The sequence below is a fragment of the Gasterosteus aculeatus genome, chromosome 11 (assembly GCF_964276395.1).
Source record: "Gasterosteus aculeatus chromosome 11, fGasAcu3.hap1.1, whole genome shotgun sequence".
Taxonomy (NCBI): domain Eukaryota; kingdom Metazoa; phylum Chordata; class Actinopteri; order Perciformes; family Gasterosteidae; genus Gasterosteus; species Gasterosteus aculeatus.
Window position 1 is genome coordinate 18,286,630 of NC_135699.1, and position 23,238 is coordinate 18,309,867.

At 48.0% G+C, this 23,238-nt stretch overlaps 3 protein-coding genes across 5 annotated transcripts in view; all 3 read left to right on the plus strand.

The window, feature by feature from the left end:
• LOC144384573 (nucleoside diphosphate kinase B-like) overlaps nucleotides 1–5,517 on the plus strand; it is an 8,431-nt gene extending 2,914 nt beyond the window's left edge. For both annotated transcript variants that reach the window (XM_078084275.1, XM_078084276.1), the window contains exons 2-5: nucleotides 2,986–3,118; nucleotides 3,485–3,586; nucleotides 4,530–4,642; nucleotides 4,732–5,517. In XM_078084275.1, the coding sequence (XP_077940401.1) occupies nucleotides 3,002–3,118; nucleotides 3,485–3,586; nucleotides 4,530–4,642; nucleotides 4,732–4,849 (450 nt within the window). In that variant the 5' untranslated portion in view covers nucleotides 2,986–3,001 and the 3' untranslated portion in view covers nucleotides 4,850–5,517. The remainder of the gene's footprint in view (nucleotides 1–2,985; nucleotides 3,119–3,484; nucleotides 3,587–4,529; nucleotides 4,643–4,731) is intronic.
• An 8,602-nt stretch (nucleotides 5,518–14,119) lies between these two features.
• LOC120828052 (keratin, type I cytoskeletal 50 kDa) lies at nucleotides 14,120–16,583 on the plus strand. 2 transcript variants are annotated; one of them, XM_078084274.1, is made up of 6 exons: nucleotides 14,120–14,835; nucleotides 15,142–15,224; nucleotides 15,312–15,630; nucleotides 15,723–15,848; nucleotides 15,926–16,155; nucleotides 16,350–16,583. In XM_078084274.1, the coding sequence occupies exons 1-6, from the start codon at nucleotides 14,374–14,376 to the stop codon at nucleotides 16,504–16,506; spliced, it is 1,377 nt and encodes a 458-aa protein (XP_077940400.1). In that variant the 5' UTR covers nucleotides 14,120–14,373; the 3' UTR covers nucleotides 16,507–16,583. The 2 variants fall into 2 exon arrangements, with proteins under 2 accessions (XP_077940400.1, XP_040047302.2); XM_040191368.2 differs by having other exon boundaries at nucleotides 14,265–14,835; nucleotides 16,353–16,583.
• Nucleotides 16,584–17,536: 953 nt separating this feature from the next.
• On the plus strand, nucleotides 17,537–20,458 carry LOC120828055 (keratin, type I cytoskeletal 13). The gene is made up of 6 exons (XM_040191371.2): nucleotides 17,537–18,112; nucleotides 18,598–18,680; nucleotides 18,761–18,917; nucleotides 19,493–19,654; nucleotides 19,848–19,973; nucleotides 20,055–20,458. Exons 1-6 carry the CDS (start codon nucleotides 17,747–17,749, stop codon nucleotides 20,376–20,378), a joined length of 1,218 nt encoding a protein of 405 aa, XP_040047305.2. The 5' UTR covers nucleotides 17,537–17,746; the 3' UTR covers nucleotides 20,379–20,458.
• Nucleotides 20,459–23,238: the final 2,780 nt, after the last annotated feature.

The window sequence follows — 23,238 nt, forward strand, 5'->3', positions numbered from 1 at the left end:
AGACACGCAGGACTGGGGGGAGACACGCAGGACTGGGGGGGAGACACGCAGGACTGGGGGGGAGACACGCAGGACTGGGGGGGAGACACGCAGGACTGGGGGGGAGACACGCAGGACTGGGGGGAGACACGCAGGACTGGGGGGGAGACACGCAGGACTGGGGGGGAGACACGCAGGACTGGGGGGAGACACGCAGGACTGGGGGGGAGACACGCAGGACTGGGGGGGAGACACGCAGGACTGGGGGGGAGACACGCAGGACTGGGGGGGAGACACGCAGGACTGGGGGGGAGACACGCAGGACTGGGGGGAGACACGCAGGACTGGGGGGGAGACACGCAGGACTGGGGGGGAGACACGTGAGAGGCAGGAGAAAAAGGGGAAGAGGAACAGTGGCCGAAGAGAGGAAAAAATGACAGGCGACGTCCAAGCTGATTAAACGAGGAGGACATGCTGTGTCCTGTGTTCAGGGCCGGCGGCCGTACAGGAAATCTGTGATGTAAACGGAAAAAAGTGTCGATGGAAATTGAGACCGGAGTCAGAAAACGTGTACGAGCTGTAATTCTCGCACGTGCCACTGGGGGGCAGCAGCGCTGGAGTTATTCAGGAGAGACCAGCCCAGTTAAAGGGCCCCGACGGCTAAACCCGAGCCAGTCCAAGACGAGTTGGGAACGTTAAAGCAGCCTGACGCATAAGTTTGATGAAGGCCGTGTGGGAAAAGACGGTGTTGTCAGCCCTGTGAAGCGTAGCGAGCAGCTGCTCCGGTGCTTCCTGGGACCCAGCGGGACGGTGGACTCCGGTTGTGCGGCGACTATAAAGTAACTGAACACTGAAACACACCCACTACCGCGCATTGAAGAAGTGCCGGCAGCGTTATGTGGGGGAAACATATTCAGCCGCCTGCCAACAGGTCCTTCTGGATGACGAGTCCAAAAAGTACACAACTGTGAAGACGCACAAGGGACTGTTTGTGTGCAATCGGCTTTGCTTTGGCATTAATTCTGCTGTCAGTATCCAAAGGATCATGGAAAACGTGATGAAGGATCTGAACGTCGTGGTCCATGTGGATGACCTGCTGGTGAGGGGCAGGGATGAAACGGAGCGTCTGATGAACCTGGACAGGGTTCTACAGCGAGACAAGAAAATGGCCTGAGAGTAAAAAAGGCAAAGTGAGACTTCTGAAAAACACAAATCGAGTACCTAGGTCACATGTTGGATGAAAAAGGAGTCTATCCTTCTAGGGAGAAGGTCAGAGCCGTGCATGATGCTCCAGCATACAAAGGTGGGCTATTATACTATCTGCCTTTGACTATCACATAACCTATCAGAAGAACACGGCAACGCAGAGGGTCTGTCCCGTGTCCCACTGCCGGAAACTACAGACGCAGAAAATGACAGCAGGCTTACATGCTCCACTCTGTGAACATCTGGAAGATGCACCACTGAGTGCTAAACAGATTTCCAAGGCAACACGCAAAGATGCAGAGCTATCTAAGCTGAGTTATTGTACCATTAACACGCTTTGTTTAAACTGCCGGTCGTTGTGGTGTGGTCTGTGTTAAGGATGTGGTCTGGGTTAAGGATGTGGTGTGGTCTGGGTTAAGGATGTGGTCTGGGTTAAGGATGTGGTGTGGTCTGGGTTAAGGATGTGGTCTGGGTTAAGGATGTGGTGTGGTCTGGGTTAAGGATGTGGTCTGGGTTAAGGATGTGGTCTGGGTTAAGGATCTGGTCTGGGTTAAGGATGTGGTCTGGGTTAAGGATCTGGTGTGGGTTAAGGATCTGGTGTGGGTTAAGGATGTGGTCTGGGTTAAGGATGTGGTCTGGGTTAAGGATGTGGTCTGGGTTAAGGATCTGGTGTGGGTTAAGGATCTGGTCTGGGTTAAGGATCTGGTCTGGGTTAAGGATGTGGTCTGGGTTAAGGATGTGGTCTGGGTTAAGGATCTGGTGTGGGTTAAGGATGTGGTCTGGGTTAAGGATGTGGTCTGGGTTAAGGATGTGGTCTGGGTTAAGGGTCTGGTCTGGGTTAAGGATGTGGTGTGGTCTGGGTTAAGGATCTGGTGTGGGTTAAGGATCTGGTCTGGTCTGGGTTAAGGATGTGGTCTGGTCTGGTCTGGGTTAAGGATCTGGTCTGGGTTAAGGATCTGGTGTGGGTTAAGGATCTGGTGTGGGTTAAGGATCTGGTGTGGGTTAAGGATGTGGTCTGGGTTAAGGATCTGGTCTGGTCTGGGTTAAGGATGTGGTGTGGGTTAAGGATGTGGTCTGGGTTAAGGATCTGGTGTGGGTTAAGGATCTGGTGTGGGTTAAGGATGTGGTCTGGGTTAAGGATGTGGTCTGGTTGGGGTTAAGGATCTGGTGTGGGTTAAGGATCTGGTGTGGGTTAAGGATGTGGTCTGGGTTAAGGATGTGGTCTGGTTGGGGTCGGGTCTCGCTCTTGTCATGTCGTTAAACGGCGTGTGAGAGCGTTGGGCGGCGAGGGGCCCAAACCTCAACGTATACTCATGAAGTCCATCAGTGATTGGCTGACTGCTTCTTAGACCCTTTGGGACCGAGCCGAGCCCAGCAGAGACCAGCAGAGACCAGCGCACAGGACTGTAGGAGAACCATGTAGTTTGTGCAGATATCTTGATTTACAAATAATACCAGGTACATGATCCACGTCCAGAAACACAAATATTGACCACTTGTAAAATGTATTTTTAATACAATAAAGAACAAAAGCGTTGTTGCTCATGTTGGGGCCCCGTTGCCCTCATGGACGTGACGTACTGGGTAGATGTTTAAAGAGGTCTACTCGTGCAAGCAGCAGTTTATTGATTCAGCACTTTAAGGTTTTAAAGTGTTTTAATTTGAATGAAATTAAATAAAATCATAAAACTACAACAATGCAATTAAATGGAAATAGCCAAAAGAAATATAAAGATAAATAGATAATAATACAAAAAAGTTGTGACTGTTGGTTGAAACCTTCTTCTTTGTTGGTGGCAGCCGCCTCCTCGTGGACATGGAACGTACTTTCATCGCCGTGAAGCCCGATGGCGTGCAGAGGGGACTCTGTGGCGACGTCATGAAGCGCTTCGAGCAGAGAGGCTTCAGGTTGGTGGCGGCCAAGTTCATGCAGGTAAACACAACCAGACTTGTCAGCAGCGATTTACTTCACAATGATGGAGATCATCTCTTACCATTAAACTGTCATTCGTTGTTTTTGAATATGTTGAAACGTACGTTTAAATACATTGGTGTCGTACTCGCACATGTCAGCAGTGAAGTACTCGTTTAAAGGCCTCTGAGAAGTCGCTATAAGGACACATGGAGATCACATTGTATCAGATCTCACAAGCTAATGGTGTTAAAAGATGGAAACGGCTTATCCGTCATACCGGGACAATCCCAGCCGACTCCGGGCGGCAGACAGGGGACAGTTGTGGTACTTGTACTACTGAATGGTGGTACTTGCAGTACTGAACGCTATTCCGTGTGTTTTCAGTCCTCTGAGGACCACATGAAGCAGCACTACCTGGACCTGAAGGACATGCCTTTCTACGCAGGACTCTGCAAGTACATGTCCTCTGGACCCGTCTTCGCCATGGTAACACACCAACACAAATGACCACGTACACACAATGAACGCACACAGTCATCTTGTGCATCTAAAAGATCATTTCTTTGCCTTTGCTGAATTTTCCAAAAGTACCGTAATTTACGGCCTATAGAGCGCACCTGAATATAAGCCACACCCCCTAAATTTACAACAATCAAAACGATGAGTACAACGATGAGTACAACGATGAGTACAACGATGTGTACAACGATGTGTACAACGATGAGTACAACGATGAGTACAACGATGAGTACAACGATGTGTACAACGATGAGTACAACAATGTGTACATCTATAAGCTGCAGGTGTTCGCGCGGCAGAAAAACGACTGCTGACGCAGAGTCGGGGTTCTTCACATCGCGTCTCCAGTGTCTCACCGTTCATTCATTCGTTCATTCGTTCATTCATTCATTCATTCATAAGTTCACGTGCAGCCGCTCTGTTTCCTTCTCCCTAACTTGCACCCGTCTGTCTCGCTCGCTCGTTGAAACATCGTCTGCAGCGTTGTCTCCGCCGCACGGTTCAAAGCGTCTGGAAAAAGTAGCCGTATTTACGGTAGTTGTAATTCTCATGTAAAGACGTGTTACATTTGTGGTTAAATTAAGAGAGACTTGCTAAACTTTGTACTTTCATACTTTTCTCAGTGAATATTTCCAATAATCCATAGATCACAATTCATACCAAAGCATTGAAGACATGGTTTTTGAAAAGCAGTGAAAACAAAGCCACAGAAATACATTTTAATGAATAAAATGAACAGTGAGAAGAATCGGTTCACCAGCGTCGCTTCTTTGAGGTCGGTTTGGGATTTTAAAGTGTTTGTCGGCAACGTAATGACAGATGGAAGAAGGCATATTAGTGGCCATTGATGCTAAGCTAGGCTACCCACAGAAACGAGAGAGGATTTTTATAACACACAGGTGTGTTGCAGGTGTGGGAGGGTCAGGGTATCGTGAAGCTGGCCAGGATGATGCTCGGTGAGACCAACCCGGCCGACTCCAAGCCCGGAAGCATCCGCGGAGACTTCTGCATCAACATCGGCAGGTGAGGCGGGTAACCGGTACGAAACCTTTAACGGGACTTACGACGACTTTTCATGACGCCATCGTTTCCCAAATCTCGGCTTTCCTCAGGAACATCATCCACGGCAGCGACACCCTGGAGAACGCCAAGCGCGAGATCGCCCTGTGGTTCAAGGACCAGGAGTTCGTCACTTACACCCCCTGTGCCCAGGCCTTCCTGTACGAGTAACGCGGCCAATCGGCAATCAGAACGCCCACTCAGCTGGAGCCCCGCCCCCTCCCACCTGTCAGACCCTGACAGCACCTCAATATATCAATAAAGTCTCATGCCAACGTGACGTCGGTTGTGTCTATTCAGTTAAGTCACAAGGTACATGATGTAAAATATTATAAAAAGTGGAGTCATAATAAAGTACGAGGTGGAAATTAAAAGTCATAAAAGTCGTAGTACACTATGTTATAATGAGTCATTGTGTAGTAAAGGATAAAAAGTCATTAAATATATGTAGAAATGTAAATCATATCAGGTCACCAATATTCATCACAATGACAGTTTGTCATAAAATAACAATCTCAGCGCTGCAGGTTTATTGCTACTGAAGTTTTTCATACTTAACAAGAAGAAAGGATGACTGCCTCTAATATATAAACTCTTTACTATTGAATATTTTGCCCCAACGCTTTTCTGTGTTAAAAAAGTTAAGTTTCAAAATAAAAGCACCGACGCGCTTCAGACTTTACCACAGAAGGATTAAAGTGAAGAGTTTGAAATAGTTTGACATCAAGTCTGTGAGGAGAAGAAAAGCTTCTGGTGGTTCTTGTCTTTACTGATACAATTTACAACTTCGCTAAATCGCAGAAGAAGAAAACAGTGAATAAAACACACAATGATTGTTACCTTCTGATTGATGTGAGTCCTTCAAGTGTTACATCGTCTTAAACAATAATGCTGCACAATGAATGAACACGCACACATACACACACACACATACGCACACATGCACACACACACATGCACACACACACATACGCACACATACACACACACACATACACACACACACATACGCACACATACACACACACATACGCACACATGCACACACACACATACACACACACACATACGCACACATGCACACACACACACACGCACACATACGCACGCACACATACACACACATGCACATACACGCACATACACACACATACATACACACACATACACACATACACATACATACACACACACACACACGCACACACATACGCACACATACACACACACATACGCACACATGCACACACACACATACACACACACACATACGCACACATGCACACACACACACACGCACACATACGCACGCACACATACACACACATGCACATACACACACATACACAGACACACACATACATACACACACATACACACACACACATACACATACATACACACACACACACACACACACACACATACACACACCTACACAGACACACACATACATACACACACATACACACACACATACGCACGCACACACATACACGCACACACACACACACACACACAGACACACACATACATACACACACATACACACACACACACACATACACATACATACACACACACACACATACACACACCTACACAGACACATACACACATACACATATACACACGCACACACACACACATACATGCACGCACACATACACACACATATACACACATACACACACACATACACACACACACACACATACATACACATACATACACACACACACACATACACACACCTACATAGACACATACACACATACACATATACACACGCACACACACACACACACACACACACACATACACACACACACGCACACACACACATGCACGCACACATACACACACATATACACACACACACACACACACACATACACACACCTACACAGACACATACACACATACACATATACACACGCACACACACACACACACATACACACACACATGCACACACATACACACCTTCGCCTTCGGAGGCGGATTGAGTGAAACAACACTGATAATAGTTAGTGGTCATAGCAAGGCATTGTGGGGGATCTGAGGCGTATTCAGCACCAGCTGGAGAGTGCGCGCTGTACCTTTAAGACCACCTGGAGTCAGACCGGTCGAGCAGCCCCAGGTGAGACTCACCTGGACATTCTGCCAGAGGAGGGACCGAAGCTTTCAAAGAGTGAATAACGATAAAAGTAAGCGTGAGAAGCGATAATTAATTGTTAGATGGATCCAAATAAAGAGAGAGAAGAAGACGTAGAAGATTTACGAGTGGATCCACGCCCTGAAGAGGAGGAAGCTCCTCTTCATCAGCTCATATCTCACATGACCTGTTTTATAACTTTTAAATACTCTTCAACACACGGCTGTAATGTTATACTTTACTATCTGGCTGCTGATACTTACACAACCTTCTCTGATGACGGTCTTCTTCTACTGACGTAAAAGTTCCATTCAAGCAGAGCTGCTGTCAACAAACAGGACCAAAGACTCTGCTCGGAGATCAGGTCACAAAGTTCACTGAGATCCTCCTGCAGAAACATCTCAGCCCCTCACAGCCGGTTTCAACCAGCCAGACGTCAACCTTTGAGTTGACACGCGATCCGCCTGAATCACCTGAAGGCAAATACCTGCTGAGCTCAGACCTGCACCACAAACACCACCTGCACTACCACAAACACCACCTGCACTGATACACAAACACCACCTGCACTGACACCACAAACACCACCTGCACTGACACCACAAACACCACTTGCAGTGATACACAAACACCACCTGCACTGATACCACAAACACCACCTGCACTGATACAAAAACACCACCTGCACTGATACACAAACACCACCTGCACTGATACACAAACACCACCTGCACTACCACAAACACCACCTGCACTGACACCACAAACACCACTTGCACTGATACACAAACACCACCTGCACTGATACCACAAACACCACTTGCACTGATACACAAACACCACCTGCACTGACACCACAAACACCACTTGCACTGATACACAAACACCACCTGCACTGACACCACAAACACCACCCGCACTGATACACAAACACCACCTGCACTGACACCACAAACACCACCTGCACTGACACCACAAACACCACCTGCACTGACACCACAAACACCACCTGCACTGACACCACAAACACCACCTGCACTGATACCACAAACACCACCTGCACTGATACCACAAACACCACCTGCACTGATACACAAACACCACCTGCACTGATACCACAAACACCACCTGCACTGATACACAAACACCACCTACACTGATACACAAACACCACCTGCACTGATACCACAAACACCACCTGCACTGATACACAAACACCACCTGCACTGACACCACAAACACCACCTACACTGATACACAAACACCACCTGCACTGACACCACAAACACCACCTACACTGATACACAAACACCACCTGCACTGACACCACAAACACCACCTGCACTGATACACAAACACCACCTACACTACTACCACAAACACCACCTGCACTGACACCACAAACACCACCTGCACTGACACCACAAACACCACTTGCAGTGATACACAAACACCACCTGCACTGATACCACAAACACCACCTGCACTGATACAAAAACACCACCTGCACTGATACACAAACACCACCTGCACTGATACACAAACACCACCTGCACTACCACAAACACCACCTGCACTGACACCACAAACACCACTTGCACTGATACACAAACACCACCTGCACTGACACCACAAACACCACCTGCACTGACACCACAAACACCACCTGCACTGACACCACAAACACCACTTGCACTGATACACAAACACCACCTGCACTGACACCACAAACACCACCCGCACTGATACACAAACACCACCTGCACTGACACCACAAACACCACCTGCACTGATACACAAACACCACCTGCACTACCACAAACACCACCTGCACTGACACCACAAACACCACTTGCACTGATACACAAACACCACCTGCACTGACACCACAAACACCACCTGCACTGACACCACAAACACCACCTGCACTGACACCACAAACACCACTTGCACTGATACACAAACACCACCTGCACTGACACCACAAACACCACCCGCACTGATACACAAACACCACCTGCACTGACACCACAAACACCACCTGCACTGATACACAAACACCACCTGCACTGACACCACAAACACCACCTGCACTGACACCACAAACACCACCTGCACTGATACACAAACACCACCTGCACTGACACCACAAACACCACCTGCACTGACACCACAAACACCACCTGCACTGATACACAAACACCACCTGCACTGATACCACAAACACCACCTGCACTGATACACAAACACCACCTACACTGATACACAAACACCACCTGCACTGACACCACAAACACCACCTACACTGATACACAAACACCACCTGCACTGACACCACAAACACCACCTGCACTGACACCACAAACACCACCTGCACTGATACACAAACACCACCTACACTACTACCACAAACACCACCTGCACTGACACCACAAACACCACCTGCACTGACACCACAAACACCACTTGCAGTGATACACAAACACCACCTGCACTGATACCACAAACACCACCTGCACTGATACAAAAACACCACCTGCACTGATACACAAACACCACCTGCACTGATACACAAACACCACCTGCACTACCACAAACACCACCTGCACTGACACCACAAACACCACTTGCACTGATACACAAACACCACCTGCACTGATACCACAAACACCACTTGCACTGATACACAAACACCACCTGCACTGACACCACAAACACCACTTGCACTGATACACAAACACCACCTGCACTGACACCACAAACACCACCCGCACTGATACACAAACACCACCTGCACTGACACCACAAACACCACCTGCACTGACACCACAAACACCACCTGCACTGACACCACAAACACCACCTGCACTGACACCACAAACACCACCTGCACTGATACCACAAACACCACCTGCACTGATACCACAAACACCACCTGCACTGATACACAAACACCACCTGCACTGATACCACAAACACCACCTGCACTGATACACAAACACCACCTACACTGATACACAAACACCACCTGCACTGATACCACAAACACCACCTGCACTGATACACAAACACCACCTGCACTGACACCACAAACACCACCTACACTGATACACAAACACCACCTGCACTGACACCACAAACACCACCTACACTGATACACAAACACCACCTGCACTGACACCACAAACACCACCTGCACTGACACCACAAACACCACCTTCACTGATACACAAACACCACCTACACTACTACCACAAACACCACCTGCACTGACACCACAAACACCACCTGCACTGACACCACAAACACCACCTGCACTGATACACAAACACCACCTGCACTGACACCACAAACACCACCTGCACTGATACACAAACACCACCTGCACTGACACCACAAACACCACCTGCACTGACACCACAAACACCACCTGCACTGATACACAAACACCACCTGCACTGACACCACAAACACCACCTGCACTGATACACAAACACCACCTGCACTGATACACAAACACCACCTGCACTGACACCACAAACACCACTTGCACTGATACACAAACACCACCTGCACTGACACCACAAACACCACCTGCACTGATACACAAACACCACCTGCACTGATACACAAACACCACCTGCACTGACACCACAAACACCACCTGCACTGACACCACAAACACCACCTGCACTGATACCACAAACACCACCTGCACTGATACCACAAACACCACTTGCACTGATACACAAACACCACCTGCACTGACACCACAAACACCACCTGCACTGATACACAAACACCACCTGCACTGATACACAAACACCACCTGCACTGACACCACAAACACCACCTGCACTGACACCACAAACACCACCTGCACTGATACCACAAACACCACCTGCACTGATACACAAACACCACCTACACTGATACACAAACACCACCTGCACTGATACCACAAACACCACCTGCACTGATACACAAACACCACCTGCACTGACACCACAAACACCACCTACACTGACACCACAAACACCACCTGCACTGATACACAAACACCACCTGCACTAATACCACAAACACCACCTACACTAATACCACAAACACCACCTGCACTGATACACAAACACCACCTGTACTACTACCACAAACACCACCTACACTAATACCACAAACACCACCTACACTGACACCACAAACACCACCTACACTGACACCACAAACACCACCTACACTGATACCACAAACACCACCTGCACTACTACCACAAACACCACCTACACTGACACCACAAACACAACCTACACTGATACCACAAACACCACCTGCACTACTACCACAAACACCACCTACACTGACACCACAAACACCACCTACACTGACACCACAAACACAACCTACACTGATACCACAAACACCACCTGCACTACTACCACAAACACCACCTACACTGATACCACAAACACCACCTACACTGACACCACAAACACCACCTGCACTACTACCACAAACACCACCTGCACTGATACCACAAACACCACCTGCACTACTACCACAAACACCACCTGCACTACCACAAACACCACCTGCACTACTACCACAAACACCACCTACACTGACACCACAAACACCACCTGCACTACTACCACAAACACCACCTGCACTGATACCACAAACACCACCTGCACTACTACCACAAACACCACCTGCACTACCACAAACACCACCTGCACTACTACCACAAACACCACCTACACTGACACCACAAACACCACCTGCACTACCACAAACACCACCTGCACTACTACCAAAAACACCACCCCCACTACTACCACAAACACCACCTACAGCGATACCCCCACCTACATTAGTGTAGACCACCAGCACCACCGCGTCCATGTGAGGTTTGTTTTTTGAGCTAAATGCATTGATTCATATGATGTGATTTATTTGTTAAGAGATATTTTTCTGTTTAGTTAAATGTGCCGTCAAACATTTCGCTGACTAACTCACAATGTCACATATTCTTTCTATAAATCCAGTTTTTAACAAAGTGGTTCTTCTCAATAACATATCAATCAAAAAGTTTTACAGAGAGATAGAATTTTCTCCCTGTATTTTGCTTCTCACTTGTTGGCCTTTGAGTTTTTTAGGTGTATGGAGTGACACACCTTGTGTACCTGCAGGCCATAAATCCCGCCCTCTCAGGTTAGAGCAGTTAAGGAAGGTGCTGCAGGCAAATTACCTGAATGCTGACAGGTTATTGATTGCGGAGGGCGGATAGTATGTGTGCCAGCATGTGTGTGTGTGTCACACAATAGATTCCAGTCGTTAAACACAACCGACGCCAACGTCCTGTCACAGTGTGTTCTGAGGATTTGTGGGATCGAATATTTTCTGAGCATGTTCAAGCGACAGCAAGAGCAGGAACATGACAAAACACACAAGACAAAAATGATGATTCTGCAGAACATTATTACAAGAAAGCCATAAAGGTGCAACACATGCCTTCAAACTTCAAACAGGGCCGCCTCGAGTGTCCGATCGGTCCGCTGGGCGATTTGGCCAAGTAGGAAACTTACAGACAGGTTATTTACTTACATAGTGTAGCAGGGCCCGTTGTTGGATGCTTTACTTTGTAATGAGATGAATTTCATGCAGGAAAACCTATTAACCTGCGGCTTATTCAACAGTGCAGCTAATGTATAATTTTTTAAGGGCTAACTGGCGAGAGCGAGATAATGCGCCGAGGAAGACGTTTGATTGTGTTTCGAACATCCATATTGGGCATCATATTCACACTCATGGAAAATCGTTTCACTTCCAGGTTCTAAAGTCTTGCGTGTGTTGCAGAGTTGCAAAAGCTCCTCAATCTGATCCGTTCTCTGGTAAAAGGACGCAGTCAGCAGACCAATCACAGCCTTGTGCGCTGCGGGAGGCTGCGTAGCAAAAGACACGCAACGGGCTCCAGTTTCTGCTGCTTTTCTACCTTTAAAGTTAAGATTTGAAAACCCTCTGTAGATTAAGTCTTGGTGTATTCCTTTTTATTGAAATCTCTGTTTTTATTTGTTCATTTAACAGCAAATGGGAATGAGTCCAGTTTACACACCTCTTTTCTAAATGCAGTGGCGTGATGGTGTGCAGCACATTCCTGTTGGTTGGTGCTGCTCGGATGGGAACAAGCCTGAGGCAGAACACCACGCAGTCACACCCAAGCTGGAACGCATTCAAATCATTCATTTTAGTGTTTTGAGACGGCTCCAGGACGCATTTGTGGGCACATAGAGAATCTGTCGATGCGTCGGCCTGGTTTGTAATAACCGTATTACTTATTACATAATGCATTAAAACACAGCTACCAATCATGAGGAAAATGACTGAATTTAGACAAAGTGTGTCCATGTGAAGTTGTCTGTGTCTACAAATATTTCAACTAAAATTCTCAAGGTTTATTTCTGTAAAACAGTTTCAGGTCCAATATTTAAATGAACTTTAATAAAGCAATAAGGTACTTTAGGCAGTACTTTATCTTCAACAATGTAACAGTAACAACGCCCTCAAATACGGTTACCAGCTAAATTATAATTAGTCAGTAAATAGCTGCCTTTCAGCACAAAATAGTAACGTTGTATATCGCATCTCATGGAGACAAGTAGTCTCAGCATCGTGTGTCCCACCGTCTCATTCATTCACATCATGACGTCCACCTTAATTGTCCGGTTGCAAAAGCTCGCATTGCCCGAAACTGATCATTTGTGGGATTTTGGTTTTTTTTGGCGCTCGCCACCATAGATGTTATATAAAATCGCCATCGAGCTAAAAGCTAAAATGTCAACTAACGGATGCACAGAAGCTAACCTGCTACTCACGCTCGGGTCAATGTGAACAGCAACTGTCCATTATCGTCCAATAATGTCCCCCCCGTGACTCACTCTCGGCCAATCAGAACGCTGGATTTCATCTACCTGTATTATACATTGAATTGAAATGAGTAAATCTGGGGCTAAAGGATAATCGGTTCATGCAGGACTGATTTGTGACTGTGTGAACACTGAAAACCATGAAACCATGCTTTCTCAATCTGTTAAAGATAAAGTCAGTTGTGGCTTGAGAACTCTTAACAGCAGATGAACACTGTGGTTGTCGTTAATTCTCCGTGTGAGGAAACATCAGCCAGGCTTTGGTGACCCGCTGTGGGTTTGTTTAATTGATCTCGCTCTTTGTCCTGAACAGTACAAGGTTTAATCCTTTAAACCATAGTCGCCTGCAGCCAAGAGCTTGTCAACGCATCAAATAGTTAACAACAGATCTGAGTCAGGACTTGCCCTGCAGCTCGGATCGTTTCTGAAGATGCCCCAGCACGCAGCAGGCCGACACACCCATTAACCTTTAGAGCTGAAAGAGAACAGGTGCCTCGAAGGGGCCCAACCTCCTCCTCTCCGAACAGTATAAAGATAAAAAGGCGCTCTATCGGCTCCTCACTCACCGCTATCAGGCTGAAGCAGATAGTGATCCTCCTCATCAACGCTTAATCATGTTCAACTACAGCTCCTCCAGGAGCTCCATGTCGGGTGGAGGCGGAAACAGAGGTTATAGCAGCAACTCCATGTACGGTGGAGCCGGAGGCTCCTCTGTTAAGATCTCTAGCGGCTCCTCCTTGTTTTCAAGCGGTGGAGGTGGTGGAGGAGGCTATGGCTTCGGCTACGGTGGTGGTGGAGGAGGAGGTGGAGGTGGAGGTTCAGGGTTTGGTTTTGGCGCTGGTGGCGGCGGCGGCGCTGGAGGAGGTGGTGGTGGAGGTGACATCTCTGCCAACGAGAAGGCCACCATGCAGAATTTGAACGACCGGCTGGCCAGCTACCTAGAGAAGGTCCGCCTGCTGGAGACAGCCAACTCGGAGCTGGAGCTGAAGATCAGGCAGTTCCTGGAGAGCAAGACGTCTCCGTCCTCCAGGGACTACAGCGCCTTCTACGCCACCATCGCAGAGCTGCAGGGAAAGGTAGGATCACTTTGGAGTCATGTGTCCCCCAAACAGGAAGCGCTGCAGTGTTCATCTATAAGTTACAACGTCAAGATGAATCAATTGGGATCCAAATATCAACTTTAAAATCAGCAGCTGTATTACTGTCTAGCGATGTAGTTAACTTAGCAACAACAAAAAAGAGAGTGACATCAGGTAAACACTGACTGTGAGATGATTGACTGCTCTTCTGGTTTTAAAGATACAAAGAGCTAGTTTCCTGACGTGGTTCCTTTTCCGTCTACGTAGATGACACAAGAAACTTCTTTTTTTTATACCACCCAGATCCAAGCCGCCACCAAAGTCAACGGCGGCATCTACCTCTCCATCGACAACGCCAAGCTGGCCGCCGATGACTTCCGGCTCAAGTCAGTGAAAGATCTTGTCAAGCCGAATGCTTAAAGATTCCTTTGCTCGCTTCGTTCTCCCTTTTTGACACTTTGTTGCGTTTGCAGATTTGAGAGCGAGCTGGCCATGCGTCAGTCGGTGGAGGCCGACATCGCCGGTCTGAGGCGGGTCCTGGACGAGCTAACCCTGAGCCGGACCGATCTGGAGATGCAGATTGAGGGCCTGAGGGAGGAACTGATCTTCCTGAAAAAGAACCATGAGGAGGAGCTGATGTCCATGCGGACACAGATGAGCGGCCAAGTCAATGTGGAGGTGGACGCCGCACCGGGACCAGACCTCAACAAGCTCATTGCCGAAATTCGTGAGCAGTATGAAGCAAACACCGCCAAAAACCAGAGGGAGCTGGAGGCCTGGTTCCAGAGCAAGGTAAGGCCGTTAAACCTAACGATAAACATCTCAGCAACCACTACGGGATGGATGGTCGATGACATAGTTGTTGCATTGTGTCCTTAATGTAGTCGGAAGCACTGAACCAGGAGGTGGCCATCAACACCGAGGTCATCAATACGTCCAAGTCTGAGCTCACAGATCTGAAGCGGACTCTGCAGGGTCTAGAGATCGAGCTGCAGTCTCAGCTCAGCATGGTGAGCGTCTCTTTTATTTCTTGAGGTCTTCTAACCTAACCGAACTAACCAAGCTGCGCTCTCCTCTGCTCCCACAGAAATCGTCCATGGAGGCCACCCTTGCCGAGACCCAGAACCGCTACTCGATACAGCTGTCCGGGTACCAGAACCAGGTTAGCGCCATGGAGGGGCAGCTGATGCAACTAAGGGGCGACCTGGAGCGGCAGGGACGAGAATACCAGATGCTGCTGGACATCAAGACCCGGCTGGAGATGGAAATTGCCGAGTACCGGAGGCTCCTGGACGGGGAAGGCGGCGGCAGCAGCAGGTGAGACGACGACAAGGACATTTAAGGGCTGAACTTCTAAAATGTTTGTGTTTGACTCTGACTCAGAGCAGTAATATGACTTTTCACCACGTTTTGATCACCATGATGTCAAAAAATTTGAATTATTTTGGAGTTCAACATTTTTGACTTTGCTTGCTCAGGATTTTTAGCCCTAATTCTCTCTCTCTCTCCAGCAGGTCCTCCAAAACCACCACCACCACCATCACCAGCGGCGCCGGCAGCACCGGCAGCAGCAGCAGCAGCAGCACCAAAGTCACCAAATACATAGCCATCACACAAGACATTGTGGACGGGAAGGTGGTGAGCACTTCAGAGGAGGTCGTTAAATAGATCCGGCAACTCCAGCTAGATCTGTCTCGCAGAAACAAACCAATAAAAGTTTCACAATAAAAGCTGTGTCTGTCAAACGTTTTGTCTGAGACTGCAGTTCCTATAATGGCCACCAGGGTAATGAGCATCCAATTACATATTTATAATGCAACAAACACATCTAATGAGTCCTGAAGGACATTTTTTAAATGATTCATTCATATAGTAGCATAGGAGGAGGTGACTAAAAATTTCTATATCATCATTTCACAAAAAAGTACAATATTTGTCTCTGGGATGTACTGTAGTATAAAGTACTCCATAAACCTCTGAGCTGTAGAACAGTAGAAAGTACTCCATTTACCTCTGAGATGTAGTAGTACCTTTGAGAAAGTACTCCTACTAGTAACTCTGATAGTATGGTAGAAAGTACTACATGTACCTCTTGAGTAAAGTACTACGGAGATGTAGTACGGTAGAAAGTACTCCATTTACCTCTGAGATGTAGTAGTACCTTTGAGAAAGTACTCCTACTAGTAACTCTGATAGTATGGTAGAAAGTACTACATGTACCTCTTGAGTAAAGTACTACGGAGATGTAGTACGGTAGAAAGTACTGTATGTACCTCTGATATGTAGTACAGTAGGTTTAGAATATTTAAATACAGGAAACACTCATCCAATTATCCTTTGATCCCACGAGGACATCGTAGGAATTATCGAGACCTTAAAGGTATAAAACAAGTCGTCCAACATCATCTAAAAACGTCAGCAGCAGAGAGACGACGTGTAGTGATGTTCTGTTAACTCGTACCCTTTGTAACGGCCCTCGGGGGTATTTATGGACCTCTGAGGTGAACCCCCCCCCCCTCCCCAGGACCCCCGGCGTGTCTCACACATGAGAGAAAGAAGTGTTTGGACAAAGCATCAATATGTTCATGGGTATTCATCAATAAGGTGACAATGTGGAATGGAGGAGCGCTACAGGATCTCATGGGGGGGTTGTGAGATCTCATGGCAGGTCTAAGCCTGCAGGGGGTGTGAGAACCAGATATCAGAACATTCCATCTCAACGAGACGTGTACTTAACATTCCTGCTGTGACATCTCCGGTTAGTTACCGACCCCCTACCAGCCCCCCCCCCCCCCCCCCCCCGCGGCTTGAACCCCTCCCTCACCGTCCAGGGATCCATTAAAGCGCACCAGGTCTGAGCAGCTGCATTCTCGCCTCAACATCCAAAGCAGGAAGACCTTCCTCCGTCATGTCCAGCTACACCCGCTCCGTCAACTTCTCCGGGGGCCGCCTCGGCGCCCCCAGGGCCCCAAGCGTGTACGCCGGCGCCGGAGGGTCTGGGGTCCGCATCTCCAGTGTGAGCGCTCCCAGGAACTTCTCCTCCGGTGGTGGGGGCTTCAACCTGTCGGACGCCCTAGACATCTCCGACAACAAGAAGGTGGCCATGCAGAACCTGAACGAGCGGCTCGGGTCCTACCTGCAGAACGTCCGCAGCCTGGAGACCGCCAACGCAGACCTGGAGCTCAAGATCAAGAGGTTCCTGGAGAGCAAGACCAGACCTGAGAACCACGACTGCGTGGCCTTGAAGGCCTCCATCAGAGAGCTCCAGGACCAGGTGAGTCTCCGTCTGGAGGTCATATCTGAATAGATCCCACTCAGGTGTACAGGTGGTTTAGGAGAGAAGCTTCATTACTCCCTTCACACTCTACATGCACATACACTTGTATGGTGCACTTTATTTAAATTCATCTTGCACTATGTTGTTCTTGCATCTCTGTCTCTCTGTCTTTGTCTTGTTGTCCATCGTCTTACTGTCTGATGTTATGCAGCAACGGCAAAGACAATTTCCTTGTATGTCTAACATATTTTGATAATAAATGTCCCTGATTCCTGCAAGGTAAACACAGATGCCCCCCCCCCCCCCCCCCCCTCCCCACCAGCTCCAGCTCTGGTTTCACAGAAACATGCACTTCTACAGATGTAGGCTGTCTTCAATCCCAGAATGGAGGTTCTTTATGTTCTGAGAACCAGATGAGACGAATATGGCCTTCAGCGACTAAAATATGAAATGTTAAAATCAAACTTCTCTTTGTGCTTCAGATCCTCTTCGCCACCGGAACCAACGGATCTCTGTATCTGGCCATCGACAACGCCAAGCTGGCTGCTGATGACTTCAGGGTCAAGTGAGACCACCACACCTGGACCTCACATCTGCTCCCCCATGTCATGTTCTTCACTAAAGGTCTCCTCCGCTGGTCCGCAGGTTTGAGAGCGAGCTGGCCATGCGTCAGTCGGTCGAGGCCGATGTGTCTGGGCTGAAGAGGGTCCTCGACGAGCTGACCCTGGGGAGGTGCGACCTGGAGATGCAGATCGAGGGCCTGAGGGAGGAGCTGATCCAGCTAAAGAAGAACCACGAGGAGGTGGGCCCATCAACTTCATTCTTTATAGTTCATTATTATCGTTTATATTATTTTTCAGGTGGCACGGTGGCGTGGTGGTCAGCACTGTCGCCTCACACCAAGAAGGTCCTGGTTCCACTCCACCCAGTGGCCTTTCTGTGTGGAGTCTGCATGTTCTCCCCGTGTCTGCGTGGGTTCTCTGGCTTCCTCCCACAGTCCAGAGACCTGCTCTGGGGATCAGATTGATTGGGGACTCTAAATTACCTGTAGGTGTGTGAATGGTTGTGTGTCTCCGTGTAGCCCTGTGATTGGCTGGCGACCCGTCCAGGATGAACCCGTCTATTGGCTGGGATGGACCCAGTGCAGGATAAGTGGTTTGACAATGGATGGATATTATTTTTCACTTATTATTCTGCAAAGAATTAAACCATCTGATGTGACCGTAGTCACACGAATGAAACTTCACGCCTCACATGTCTTCAGAATTCAGTCAAATTCTTATTTAATGAGAATTCTTCAAAATTAGGTGGAAAAACAAAAATGTAATTTTGTTCTGATGAACATGAAAAGAAAAAAAATGTGTCTCCCTGCTGCAGGACCTGCTGCTCCTCAGGGGTCAGATGGGGGGTCAGGTGAATGTGGAGGTGGATGCCGCACCCCAGCAGGACCTCTCTGCCGTCATGGCGGGCATCAGAGACCACTACGAGACCGTGGCCAACAACAACCGCAGAGACCTCGAGGTCTGGTTCCAGGCCAAGGTGAGACCAGCAGAGATCCTCTGAGCTGGATGCTGATAGGCCAAGATCGACCAGGTTCCGCCCACAGATTTGCCCTCCCATGAGCGTCAATGGTTTCAAGATGAGGAGATCAAATGCCCCCCCCCTCCCCCCTCCTCACATGGCTGGATGAACTCGATGAATTTGAGTTGATTGCTATTTGTTGTTTCTGCAGTCTGAGGTCCTCAATAAGGAAGTGGCTGTGAGCACAGAGACTCTCCAGTCAACCCGCTCTGAGGTCACGGAGGTCAAACGCTCGCTGCAGAGCCTGCAGATCGAGCTCCAGTCGCAGCAGAGCATGGTGGGTGCCCCCCATGAATCAATGAAGATAACAGTCCCCTCCACAGGAGTATCCTCACTCTGCTTCTCTCCTCCCCCCCAGAAAGCATCTCTGGAAGACACCCTCGCCGACACCCAGAGCCGCTACGCTAACATGCTAGCAGGCTACCAGAGGCAGGTGTCGGGCCTGGAGGAGCAGCTGGGCCGGCTGAGGGAAGACCTGGAGCGCCAGGGCCACGAGTACCAGGTACTGCTGGACATGAAGACCCGGCTGGAGATGGAGATCGCAGAGTACCGCAGGCTGCTGGATGGGGAGGGCGGCGCCAGCAGCACCAGCAGCAGCAGCAAAGTCACCAAATACATAGCCGTCACGAAGGACATTGTGGACGGGGAGGTGGTGAGCACTTCAGAGGAGGTCCTTCAATAGATCTGGCAACTCCAGCTGGATGGGCTCCCACAGAAACAAACACGGTAACTAAAGTCTGACAATAAAAGCCGTCTGTCAAATGTTGTGTCTGAGACTGCAGTTCCTCTCATGGCCACCAGGGACAGAGACGCACACACAATGAGTCCCGAAGGACATTTTAGATGATTAATTCATATAGTAGGACAGGAAGAGGTGACTAAAGAGTTCTATATGATCATTTCACAAAAAATTACAATATTTGTCTGAGATGTACTGCAGTATAAAGTACTACTCTGAGACGTAGTACAGTAGAAAGTACTACCTCTGATATGTGGTACTTAACTTCCGGTTCAACTCAACAGACAAAACTACTTAAGAAACTGAATATTTTGAATAGTAAAATACAGGAAACCCTGATCCAATAATCTTATGGAGACAAACGCGTCGTCCAAAAATCATCTGGAGATCGCCGAGTCCCACGAGCTGCTGTTCATCAAATCAAATGCACACACATCAATCATCTCGCCCGCATGAAGGACAAGCAGAATTAACTAAAGTTCATATTCATGCTTTTCTAGGAACTTGAATATGTCACACCTTAGTGAAATAATCAAAAGTAAGAAATTTAACAGAAAACATCCAACGGTTTTACTATATAAATAACACAAAAATCATGTTTTTTTACTTAAAGTAACAGGAATGAGTTGATTGTTTACTTTGTGCCAGAAGAACCAGTGAGAATAATAACGGATGAGCTCACAAGTATTTACGTCTCATCTCGGAGCTGTGTCTGAATGGATGGGGTCCAGCTCACATCCAGGACCTGGTCCAACCCGACACCCCGACCTCTGACCTCTCCGCTCTGCATGTGATAAACTGCTTGTTCCTCCTCACTGAGAGCAAAACACTCGACTAGATCTCCACTCTCTGCTGTCCTGCTCCTAAATGGTGGAAGGAGGTCTCTGAAGACATCAGGACCACAGAGAGCCTTCACATCTTCAGACTAAAGACACACCTCTTCAGACTCTACCTCCACTAACACACTAACTAACTGCAGCACTTACATTGGACTTATAATGGTTCTTATCTACAGCAAGTTGTAAACTGGTTTATTTGATGAAATCACACTTTCTTGTTTCTTGTTCTTCTGAGTTTGTGTCCTTATGGTTGAAATGTTCTTATTGTAAGTCGCTTTGGATAAAAGCGTCAGATAAATGACGTGTGTGTGTGTGTGTGTGTGTGTGTGTGTGTGTGTGTGTGTTGATCATCACCAGAGACGCCGTCGATGACAAAGACTTTGGCTTGGAAAAGTGAAGCCCCTCAGATGTCACAAAATGCTGCAATATTATTATTATATAATATTATTTATAGTTAAGGGGAAACGTTCGACCTCAAGCAGAACATTTATTTTTTCTGTTTTAATTCTTGTCAGCATTTGTTAGTTCTGTATTTCCAAATTCATTTCAGCTTCTTCCATTTCTGTAGTTTCAGCAATTTTTTCTAATTCGTTTCAGCTTTCCAACGCATTTTATGCAGGAAATGCATTTTCTAGTTTTGTGAAATATCTTCTATAAATATTTCTATTGTCTAACCAAAACAACGGCCCTACGCTGTGCCCAACATAGTGTACTTGGTTGCATTCCACCTGCTAAGGGGGTGTGGCCCACCTGAGCAGCCCACCTGAGGCCCCTCACCTTCTCCACCAACCACAGCTCCTCTTCCTCCCCTGGTCCTGCTGGAGGTTCAACTTTCATTAGAACTTAAATCCAACCACAGCACAAAAGATGAAAAGCAGCTTGACAGAAGATCAGATCTATTCAGAGGTTAACGCGTCAATCATCTCAAGCTAACGGGGGTTTTTACTTCTATTTAGATCCAGAGGGCTCCCTCTGCTGGACAACGGGGGCAACATGTAAAACCACAACCCCATCAACAAGTTTATGATGAGCAAGCTTTATTTTGGAACAGCTGAAAAGTTCAATAAAATATTTAAATCTCAATATTCATGTGTCTTACTTTATTATGTGGTACACTGGGCTCTATGGGACTCGTTAAGACCGCTCCAGATGTTCTCTGCACATCTTTGTGCACGCGTCAGTCGGTGGAGGTCGACACCTCCAACCTCGGGTTGGTGCTGGGAGAACGTGACCAAGTACGACCCGGCAGGCAGACCAAGAGCCTGAGTGACCATGAAGATCCACAAGCTGCACTGGAAGTAGAGGAGGGAGACCGGACAGATACATGCAGTGTATTTATACACGACACGATGACACGTCCTCCTACGGGAGGTAGGACCTGATGTCCATGAGGACCCAGATCAGCATGCGGGTGGACGCCGCTCCTCAGGAAGACCTCAGCAAGGTCCTGGCAGACGCGAGGGAGCACTATGAGGTCATCGCCGCCAAGACCCTCAGAGGGGAGCTGGAGGTGTGCTACCAGGGCCTCCACCACACCACTGAAGGTGTTGTCTTCTGGGGACCTTGTCCTCTCAGACAGAGATGCTCAATCAGGAGGTGCAGCAGATTTTTTTTTATATATATATAATATATATATATATATATATTACACACGCACACACATATATAATTATGTTGAAATACACGTTCAACCGTTCTTACACAACATTTTAGATGATGGACACTTTGCACCTCCCTCCTCCTCCAGGAGGTGCTAGTGGACCCACTGGGGGTCCGGGAGAAGGGGTCTTCTGTAGGGACCACTTGGGTCCGTTAGAGACCTTTAAGACATGAAATCAACGTCCTGCAACAGCCGGAAACATGAAGACAAACATCCACTACGTGTATTGATCTGCTTACAGGCGCCTCGAGGTCGGGGGTTCGATTCCCGCCTCAAAGAGAAGAAAGCCGAGCAGACGTCTCGT

Excerpts from the sequence above, each read along its gene's own strand:
- LOC120828052 (XM_078084274.1), top strand. The coding sequence starts at position 14,374 with ATGTTCAACTACAGCTCCTCCAGGAGCTCCATGTCGGGTGGAGGCGGA. Across the intron at positions 15,225-15,311 it reads GCCGATGACTTCCGGCTCAA|ATTTGAGAGCGAGCTGGCCA; the intron begins GTCAGTGAAAGA and ends TTGCGTTTGCAG. Across the intron at positions 15,849-15,925 it reads TGCAGTCTCAGCTCAGCATG|AAATCGTCCATGGAGGCCAC; the intron begins GTGAGCGTCTCT and ends CTGCTCCCACAG.
- LOC120828055 (XM_040191371.2), top strand. The coding sequence starts at position 17,747 with ATGTCCAGCTACACCCGCTCCGTCAACTTCTCCGGGGGCCGCCTCGGC. Across the intron at positions 18,113-18,597 it reads TCAGAGAGCTCCAGGACCAG|ATCCTCTTCGCCACCGGAAC; the intron begins GTGAGTCTCCGT and ends TTTGTGCTTCAG. Across the intron at positions 19,655-19,847 it reads AGGTCTGGTTCCAGGCCAAG|TCTGAGGTCCTCAATAAGGA; the intron begins GTGAGACCAGCA and ends TTGTTTCTGCAG.